The 11,316-nt window shown below is 35.7% G+C and overlaps 1 protein-coding gene across 1 annotated transcript in view; it reads right to left on the bottom strand.

Annotated features, from left to right (window-relative positions):
• Positions 1-9,329, bottom strand: part of LOC107062598 (uncharacterized) — an 18,802-nt gene extending 9,473 nt beyond the window's left edge. The window contains exons 1-2 of the mRNA XM_015313414.1: positions 9,311-9,329; positions 9,138-9,220 (exon numbers count right to left, since the gene is read on the bottom strand). Of these exons, the coding sequence (XP_015168900.1) occupies positions 9,138-9,220; positions 9,311-9,329 (102 nt within the window). The remainder of the gene's footprint in view (positions 1-9,137; positions 9,221-9,310) is intronic.
• Positions 9,330-11,316: the final 1,987 nt, after the last annotated feature.

Below are 11,316 nucleotides of genomic sequence, written 5' to 3'. Positions count from 1 at the left end.
ATAAAATTCGCGTCGAGAAAACAATAATCAAGAACGGAAAATTATAGCAACAATCGTATTTATTATTTCAAAGTGCGAGTGTTACAATCTCTATGATTCCTCTGAATTCGCCTTTTCAAATATGATTCAAGGGCTTTAAAGCTTGATCTTGAATCTTTGATGAATTTGAACTTTGAACTTTATCTTGATCTTGACTTTTTCTTGAATTCAAGGGCTTCGAGCTTGTTCTTGAATCTGATGGTCTTGATCTTGATCGTTCTTGAACTTGAATGCTTGAATTCTTAAACTTGTAGCTTTATAGAGAATTTTATGGCGTTTGTACCACGGATTTTCTCTAGCTTCTTGTTTAGAATTTTCTGTCTTCTATTCTGAATTATGAGGACCCCTATTTATAGTTTTAGAATAGAGGAGTTGCGATTGGAACAGGATTCCCTTCGACCAATCAGATTTAAGTGACATGGCATATGGGCTTTATGGAGCGGACTTGTCATCTTTGACACATGTCATGATCCTATTGGCTTCTTGCTTGACTTGGCATGACACGTCATTTGCCTACGTGGCACCAAAATGGGCCTCTAGGATAAGATGAATTTGGGGTTAACAAATTGGGCTCATCTATTGTAGCCCAAATCGATTAAATTGATATTTATTGGACTTAAATAATTAGCCCAATTGTATTAGTCCATGACATTTATTTGGACTAATATATTTATAATTCAAATCATTTTATAAATTTATATTTAATAAATTTTAAATGATTACAGATATTACAATCATTTTTAGGATTAGTAAATCAAGTAAGAGAATATATACCTAATTTAGCAAAAAACCTAAAGCCTTTACACAAGAAACTAAAGAAACATGTAGAATACTACTTTGATAAAAAAAATCAAGACCAAATACGAAAAATAAAATTATTATGCAAAAATTTACCTAAATTATGTTTTCCTGATGAAAATAAAGAATTCATATACATAGTAGAATCAGATGCTAGTGAGATAAGCTATGGAGGAGTATTAAAATACAGATATAATAAAGAAAAAATAGAACATCATTATAGATATTATTCAGGAACATTTACAAATCCCGAAATAAAATAGGGAAAATAAAATAAGGAAAGAATTAATATTGAATATATAATGTTTATTAGTCTTTTGAACCATACATCGTATATAACAAATTTATTGTGAGAACAGATAACGCACAGGTAAAATGGTGGATAACAAGGAAGGTACAAGATTCGGTAACAACCAAAGAAATACGAAGACTAGTATTAAATATACAGAATTTTACATTTACAATTGAAGTAATAAGTACTAACAAAAATGTTATTGCAGATTACATCTCAAGACAAAGCTACACAAACCAAGAATGAAAATACAATAGAAGAAATACTCAAAGCTATGACACTACTTTGCACAAAAGTAGAAAACATAGACAAAGAGCTACAACAAATGAAAAATCAGCAGCATGACTATAAACCTGCGGAGCTAAGTCGATCAGAAGACTTAAAAACACTAGAGCTACAAGGTGACGTTGGGAAACACCTAAAAACCCATACTAACGATATGTTACATGCAGCTACAGCAACAGGAAGCACATCTGCAATAGAAAAAAAAAACAGATATGTTAATACAAACATGAATAAAATATTCGAAAAACCATTTATACCAAAAACCCAAAAAGACCCCGTTTTTATACCACCTCAGTTAAATACTTATAAAGAAAGTTTAGGGAAAAACAAAAAGACTTACAACCATATAACTAGAGCTTACATAAAAAAAATATCCATAAAATACAGACCTTTCTAAACCAAAACCCAAGATCCAAAAATGCCAAAAACCCCAATGAAGATTATACTACCCAAAATCTACAAGGATATAACAAATTGATTGCACAACCAGGAACCAGTACAAATCTAGTAGAAACTTGTTATCACTATGGACTACTAAGTACGGTATATACCATAACAGGAGACGAGATATCGACAATTCCAGAACTACACAAAGCATTTATGCATTACAAGAGGATAACTAAAGGAACACTTTTTTACATAAAATTCTATTCAGCACCAGTAGAAATATTATATGACGAAATCAAACCTATCATACAAGTTATAAAAATTGGATTGACAAGAGAAATGATAATACCAGAAAAAATAGAAGGACAAGGCGAGATACAGAAGGTTGAAATACCAGGATTCTATGCAAGAAAAAGAGTTATTGGAATAGCTACAATATTAAATGAGTTAACAAATAATTATTTAAGTGGAAATTCAGTATGGAGTTATTATGCCAGAGAACAAACTATGATATACTCAAATTCCAGAGAAACGCGAGAAGCAGATATGGAAGAAATACGTCAATGGATATTAAGTTTATTAAAACCAGAGCAACAACCAACTACAAGGGCAATACGACGAAATTTCATTTCATCAGAGATAATGGCAAATTATTGCAGAACTATTGGACACAAATATCCAGACCATCAATGCTCAAAATGCTATGGTGAAGACAATGCAATTCCAGCTGTCCAACTAGAGTGAAGAGGGCCGACAAGATAAAGAGACAAGATAAAAAGCAGCAAAAGAAAAGTTAGTTGTCTTATTATTAAAGAAAAATTAGTGGAAAACTTTATGTAAAGTAGTAGCAACGTGTACATTACTTTAATAAAAGTAAATAGTAACTAGAGATGTAAAGTAACTATAGTTTAGTATAAAGTAACTATAGTATAGTATAGTGAGAAAGTTTGTATAAATAGAAGAGCCAGAAGGCAAACTAAGGCAAGACTTTCTCGACGGAAAGCAAGCCTCTTTGTATACAAAATAAATAAAATCATCAAAGTTTTTGAGCTAAACTATGGATCAAAGCACTCCAGATATCATACAGGTATCATCATTTATGATTATGCATAACTAAATCTATTAATTCCTGAATATCATAGCATGATAGAATAAATTTATATTAGTTATTATATACTAGAATTATTAGAAGCATGTTTTCTAGTTTGTTAACATAAGGTAAAAAGGAAAAACTTCTAGACTATGCCATCCTAAAGTTGAAACCATAGGCAAGAGAAGCTGTGAGGGGAGTAAATAGAGTCGAGGCACTGTTAGGAAGAAAGTACCTTTGAAATTACGATGTTAATAGTGACAGGAAAACATGGTTGAAAATAATCTAGTTTATAGTAATCTAATATGAATAATATTCTGAAACTATGATATAAGGGAATTGTTTTGAAAAATATTGTTATGTCTTATTTACATGATGAAATGATACTAAAATATGAAACATTGATCTTGTATATACTAAAAGATATAAAAATCATTGATCTAAGAAAGATAATATGGGAAAAAATATTTGATTTAGACGAAGAAGAACTAACAAATCAAATATGGTACGAAATAGATGAGATAGAAGAATTTAATCTAAGCGATTTAGAAATACAATACTCAGATTAATGATAAATCAAGAATACCTTCAGTATTGGCAGAATACTATAACAGATATTACCTTATTAGGAAACCTGATAAAAGAAAATATAGAAAAATTTCAGCAAACTCATGATATACAGTATATAGAATGTATATTAGAATGCATAAAAGAAATCATAAGGTTAATAACCTTAGAAAAAATATATTATGACAGAATTAACTCATAATAATCGGGCCCCCCCCCCCCCAAGTTGTACCTTTAACAAATCATGATCATATTTGTATGTGAGAAAACCTTCACAACAAAATTTATACTTTCATCTAATCATAATGCATGGATCAATATAATTTCAACTAAATATCATGTAATTCATCTTAAATCATGCAATATGAGATTGAATCAACAACAACAATCATAATGAATAAAACTCATATGAAACTAGGAAGTACCCTAACATGTTCAATTGAAACTGAAATTAAGAAACTGGAAACTTTGGGGACCCCATGGAGGACTGGACTCCATGGGTGAATTCCCACATACCTTGATACTAAGATCCCACAATGAATGGTGAATTGGATATTTGATTGAACCCTAGCTGCTGCTGCTTCTTCTTCTTCTTCTTCTTCTTCTTCTTCTTCTTCTTCTTCTTCTTCTTCTTCTTCTTCTTCTTCTTCTTCTTCTTCTTCTTCTTCTTCTTCTTCTTCTTCTTCTTCTTCTTCTTCTTCTTCTTCTTCTTCTTCTTCTTCTTCTTCTTCTTCTTCTTCTTCTTCTTCTTCTTCTTCTTCTTCTTCTTCTTCTTCTTCTTCTTCTTCTTCTTCTTCTTCTTCTTCTTCTTCTTCTTCTTCTTCTTCTTCTTCTTCTTCTTCTTCTTCTTCTTCTTCTTCTTCTTCTTCTTCTTCTTCTTCTTCTTCTTCTTCTTCTTCTTCTTCTTCTTCTTCCTCCTCCTTAGGTTAGGTTTTTGGGAAAATAGAAGAATGGGTTCAAAGTGGGTAGTTTAAGGACTTAAAAGCTTTATATAGCGCTTAGGGTAGATCCCAACACAACATAGTATATATTTAAAACATTTAAGAAAAGACCTAAAAGCCCCTAAAATTTAACTGTCGGACTGGTCTAGGGGAGTGACCTACGGACCGTAGAACTTTCTAAGGCCCGTACTGGTCAACCGTAGACCAAAGACTGGAGCCTCAATTCTACCCAACTTATGATAAAGGCTGGTCTATGGCCCGTAAAATCTTCTATGGTCTGTACATCCTAAACTTAGAACTGAACTTAACTCTTAAAACTTCACCAAGTGTGGGACCTACCTATGAGAATCATATACGACTCATTTATCAATAGATGGACCGTTATGTTCACTCGTAGAAAGAGTTGAAAAACTTGATTTTTCAAAAACTATTTCCCTCCTTCTACGTATGTCATTTATGGCATGTAGAACCTTCTACAATCCATAGATGGGGACCTGTAGAACCATCTTGCAACCTAGAATCCCTTTTCTTTTCTTTTTTTCCAAATTCAAGGTGTTACAATCAGCTCTCAAGAACTCTTCCAAATCTCTCTCCTCAGTATCATTATCCTCAACATCGGCTGTCTACTCAGCTATGCTACTAGGGACATCAACTCTTATCTTGGAAGGAGGCACATACTCAGGCATCTCGAGTAAGGGAACCTCACCCCAAAGCATAGAGATACCAGTAGACCTCAGTTGGTCCACACCAACCCTAGTAGCAGATACAACACCCCTCAAAGCAGTCAAATTTGTGGGACTACTCTCTCTCTTCTATCGAGCCTCAACTCTATCTGTGACGTTGTCCAACCTCTCCCCATATGAAACCAATGTGGCATGGTAGATCACAACATCAACCTCAATTCAACCCATCACAGCCTTAATTGCCCTAGCAATAATCTTAGGTAATTTCGCCTCTAGTCTAGCTGCCCTAGCATTCGTAGAATGGGCAAGTCTTCCCAGCTTATATATCAAGGCCTAGGTTAATGGAGTTCGGGATGCAGGGGTAGGTGCAAATGAAGTAGAGGGAGTGGATAAGCTAGAAGGGTCAGAAGAAGGCTGAGGAATACCTGATAGCTCTAGAGATAGAGCGGGATAAGTAGCATCAGTCTCAAGGACAAACCATTGGAGCAATGTTTATTGGTGGCATCTTTCTCCGAGCCACGTCATATCTCAAGTAGTTGGCCTTAATCCTCCAAATTTCATTGGAGAAGGCAGGGGGTGATACAAACATGTGTTATCTTTATGTAAGTCACTCTCGCATCCTCACACAATAGTGTGATAAAGACTAGGAATGGGATAAAGGACTGCTCCTGGCGAGCTCTTATCAACGTCTCCTCTTCGATAATCAAACTAGCATGGATCTCTATCTAGTTAATGATACTACCAACTAGTATAGCCTTAAGGTGCTTGAGGATTATTCATTCTGAGATGGCATGAGGTTGTTTCTTATTAACCAAAACCAATACCAGGAGGCGATTCATGTCCTACTTGATCTTCACTCTGTCAGCCATCCATGAAGAGGTATCTAAGCCCTGCTTCATCTAGAGCTTGTATAGATCCGCCTTGTTGCCCTTGGTGCCCAAAATGTCATTTATGGCACTAGCATGACACTCTACCATCTACCATCTGGTAGTCACTCATTACCCCGTCAGTTGAAAGTCACCTCTCCTCAAGAATAGTACATTCTCCTGCCTCTTTAAGCCTATAAAGAGATCTTAAAGCTATTATAGGGAGAACACAAAAGGCATGTTACTGATCCTGAGAGGGATGTGGCACCTTGGAACGGATGTATGTCCTCTTCATTGTCATTGCCTTCTTTGGGACCTCACTCACGCGCATAGATGAGAGTGGAGTGGTTTGTTGTTGAGGAGCCTCGGAGGGCTCTTTCATAGTGATCCCCCTACTTATCTTTAGAGGGGGTGGAAGTGGAGACTCGTGGTCAGAGTTGGAGGTCACTAATCTTTTGCCTCTTGCTTTACCCATTTCATGTAAGGCACAACAATTCAAAACCCAAATCGGGTGAAGGTTAATTGAAACTATGTTTGAAAACAAACACAGTTCAAAACATGTTCTAAGGTTGCTGACTGGAAGGGAGATTCGCATGAAATGCAAATTCAACTCCAACTCAGGGATCCACCGAGTTAGTATTGGTGGGCTAAGACAATTCTGCCAAAAGTGACAATGCAAAACCAAAAAGGGCAGGTAGAAATATGATGTCTATTCAAAATTGGTGATTCAACGAGTTGGTTTCTGCGAGCTAAGACAAGCCCATAGAATGGGACAATACCTAAGTCATATATTTAAATCCAGAAGGCTATTGGGGCTTACTCTACAATTCGCCTAATCACCTTGGTGAGCTAATACAAGTCAACCAAAGAGGTAATATCATCCCAATGCCTAATTTTCATAAATTTGACACTAACATGCTACAATACCCATTACCCAATTAATTTTACAAGCTACACTCATGCTATTCTACTCACGGGTACGCAGACTTCCACCAAATATGACAAAGTATTGCCCAAAGGAAAGATTTTCCAAAATAAAGACGTCACCTTATCCATCATTGGGCAAATGAAAGTCGTCAGGACAACACCAGGCTAATCAAACTTCACCCATACAAAATTAAAGCAAGACCCAGCAATTCTAACAACTCAATTTAAATAATTAACCTTCACATTCAATTTTAGCAATTTCAGACATAATTTCATCTATTCTAGTTCATGGGCACAGTCCAATCAATAATATTTAGCAACACCTAAGAAAATTAGACAACACAACATCAATATATCATGTGACCTATTTCATAAACATCAAGATGAAGTAAAAATATTAATGAAATCCTTGAAAACCAACCTCAGAGAAGCACACATAACATAAAGGGAGAAAGGGTCTTGGGATAAAAAATCACGCAAAACTATGCACTCCAACCACTCAAAACACACACAAGAACACAAACACAAACAAATAAAGGTATGGGGAGTTTGGGAAGCGAATAGTTTAAAGAGATGAAAGGTTTCTTTTTAAAACATGAAAAGACTCTTGGCCTTTTTATTTCAGGCGCACTCGGCGGACTATGAATAACGTTGCCAAACGTGCTTGGTGAATTATTGAAGGAGCTTAAGTTCACTGATGAGGCCTAAACAAAAACCAAATTAGGCATTCAATTCGGCGGACCCGATGTAGTTCACCTAGTTTCATTCGTCGGATCGCCGATTAGTTCCCTGTTCACCAAAGTTGGCAGCACCATTTTCAAAATATTCTTGACTCAAAAGGCAAATATGAAAATGTATGTCCAATAATTTTGGTGCATCACCAACTGGGTGCTTGCTTCGTCTATTGCATTCTTTTTTAACTTTTTTACTTCATTTAAACCTACACTCACAACACATATTATTGAAATAATAAAATAAACTTGGGCTGCCTCCCAAGAATAGCCTATCTAATGTCGTTGCACGAAAAATTCATATTCGTCAACAATCATATTCGGGATTGGTGATGGTGTCACTGGGAAACTTTCCTTTTGCCTTGGATTTAGCTGGGTAGAGAGTTGACACATCTGGGTGTCGAGATGTTTGATTGACATGGAATGAGAAGATACTATTTGAGTTAAGGTAGAGAAGTAATTTTTCAACTCCTTCAACACCTTATTGGACCCTTCAACCATGTTGAAGATCCTTGTTAACATATCATTCGTTCAGTTTACCTATGTTCCAACTTGCTCTTTTGGTTTTGGATGATCATGATGTGGAATGTATCTATCTTTTTCAAGTTCACGGTCTCTCTAATGGGCACCTCGATCTCTTTGGTCATTATCTCTTTCCTTTTTCTAATCTTGGTTGCCACGTGGTCTAGGGTGGTTTGGATGAGAACCCCCCATTTGGCTCCCCAAGTATCGCACTTATTCAATGTGTAATTCCTCAAACTTGGAATCATCTAGGCATTCTCCAGTGCTTTTACCAATCACATTCACCAATTTAAGTCGTTTCCTATGACATAATTTGATAGAAAAGTCAAGTTGGTCATCATCTTAGTCATATTCTCATCACATTCGTGATCGTTCTCCATTTGTTCCTTGCTCATACTCAAGTGTAGAGAAGATACTTGATCCTATCTAGTATGCCATGATCGGTTGATTTTTGTCATATCATCAAGCAGCATTGTTGCTACCTCAAATGATTTTCTCATCAACCCACCTTGAACAAATTGGTCAGCTAGTCCTTTGTTGACTGAATCAAGGCTACACTATAAGTATTGCAGCAACAAATTGACTAAAACACCTTGTGTTGGACATTGGAGTAGCAACTTACAAAATTGTAACCAAGTCTCATGAAGGGTTCACATATCACTCTCTTCAAAACTGGATCTTGTCCCTAAGCATTATCATCTTCGAAGAAGGGAAAAATCTCTCAAGTAATTCTTGGGATAGTTCCTCTCACAAAGTGATAGAATCATTTGGCAATTTAGTTAACCTTCTAGTAGCTTCCCCCGTTAAGGAGAATGGAAATAGGCTCAGCCGAATAGATTCTTGTGAATTTTTTTTAAAGGTGAATGGCTCATAGGCATCCACTAAATTTCTAAGGTGTTCGTGAGGGTCTTCATGATAAAGGCCCCCAAACAGTCCTCTCATATGAAGTAGTTGGAGCATGGTTTCGTCACATGGAACACTTATCTCCCATTCTTTGAATGATATTCACTTGCATATCGCTCATATCTCCCATGTTATCATTTAGCCCAAAGTGATTAGCATCATCACTTTCATCTTTGCTTATAGTTCCACCTGCAATTAAGACACAACAACAACACCAAACAACAATCTACTACAACTCAACAAGTTCACAAACTAATATAAAAAATTGAATTCTTATACTCCTCAGCAATGGCGCCATCTTTGATAATGCTCAAGTTACCCTCAAAACAAGTAAGAAAATAAGCGATCGTTATCAATAAAATTACCCAACAAGAGTTGGGGTTGATATCCATATAGAGTGATATAATGTAAGAAATTCAATTAGGAAATTAAGAGTGTAAACCAATTTATTTGTAGCAATTAAAATATGTGGGTGGGTGATTCCATCTAATTTATGAAAAGAGTTTTCGTATCAAGTAACACAATTAAACTAAAATTTGGATTACAAGTAAAAGATTATCTAGGGGTGTGAGGATTGGTATGAATGTCAAGTAGGGGTACTTGTGCTTGCCCATTATCACTAAGAAATCATGGATAGGTGGGTGATGAGTCCATAATTTGGACTCATTAAGGGCTTTATTTTAATAGATTTAGTGTCCTCAAATGCATATTTTATGACAATAACTTATGTAAATCCTTGATTTCAGGTATTTGGATTGAGGACAAAGCATGGACACTAATGAGCAAAAAGAAACAAGACAAATGAAAGAACGAAGAAAAGAAGGCTTGATGATCGCCTAACCCATTGGGCGAGTCGCCGAATGGCCATGATCTCACCTAAATTCCAGTGTGCCGAGCCCTGAAGGAGAAAATCAAGTCGGTAATAGAAAGGAGCATTCAGTGAGTCGCCAAACGGTTCCGTGATGTAGTGCTAGATCGCCCAAATTTACAGAACTTGAAGATGATGAAGGCCAAAGCAAAAAGGTGATGGAATTGACCAAAGGGTGGATTGCCGAGTGGATCGGCGATCCTGACTTATTGCACCGAATGGTCCTTTGCAGCATTTTTTTGGCGACTATAAATACATTTTTAAATTCTTAGTTTAGCATGAGTTTTCATAGTATCTAATTTTATCAATCAGTTTTAGAACTCTGAGTTTGGAGACAATATTTTCCTTAGCTTTGAAGATTTGAAGATTTCCATTTTTGAGAAATTGGAAGTGTGTCTTTGAGATTCTTCAACCTTGACCTTTGTAAAGATGAAATTAATCATACCCTGTTGATGGAAACACAATTTGGTAACGATTTTTATTTTTTTATGATGTCTAGGTAAAACCCCAATTCTTGGGGTGTGATTATGTGATTATGGATTGATTTAACTGCTGAGTATTGTTAATTGATAGATTAAATGTTGTTTAAAAGTTATTTGAATCAGTAATTGTGGTTTAATTTAAAGGGTTGTAGTTGCAAATGCAATTCTAACTTCGTGTTTTTAGCTTGCTCGAGAGAGAGGTTTTAAAACCAAGATTACTGATTTGATGGTCTGTCGGTATTGGGTTGTTATGGGTTTAGCTCAAGAGAGTGAATCCTAAACCCTTTTCCACACATTCAGCTCGAGAGAGTGAATGGACTAAAGCGAAGGATGTTCTTAATTGCTGTTTATTGGTGTTCGAGAGAAACCAATTTGATTCGGGGTAAATTGTTCGAGAGAAAGTTTATCCCCACTAAATTCTAGCTTATTCACTGATTTACAGCTATTTACTATCAATTACAATTACCTATTTGTCTACCTTAGTCTATAATCCAATCACAACCCAAGAACCCATCTCTTTACTTGTCTATTCGTGATATTTGTTGCTATTGTAGTTGATAATTACAATCAAAACCCCCATATTTGACACTTGTGTCACCCTTAATTTGAAGTATGCTTTTATTCGTAAATGTCTTACCTATGATTGACTTGAAAATATTTGCACTTGGCTCTTGAATCTTAAGCACGTACCACTCCATGTGGAATTCGACCCCAACTCACTTAGTTGGGTTATATTACTAACTAACGATCGTTGGCACTTAGAATTGGAAGAAGTGTCCTGATACGTGAAATCAAAATGGCGCCGCTGCCGGGGAGTGGTGTTGGTTAAGATTCTTTAGTTAAGTTGAATTTTGTTCTTGTTAGTCATAGTTGAACTTACTTAATTTTAGTTTTATTTTGAAACAGGAAGTATGAGTGTGAACGGCAGCCAAGTA

Source organism: Solanum tuberosum, unplaced genomic scaffold (assembly GCF_000226075.1).
Source record: "Solanum tuberosum cultivar DM 1-3 516 R44 unplaced genomic scaffold, SolTub_3.0 scf00012, whole genome shotgun sequence".
NCBI lineage: Eukaryota > Viridiplantae > Streptophyta > Magnoliopsida > Solanales > Solanaceae > Solanum > Solanum tuberosum.
Note: the sequence above shows the minus strand (reverse complement) of the source record. Positions and strands in the feature narration are given on the sequence as shown.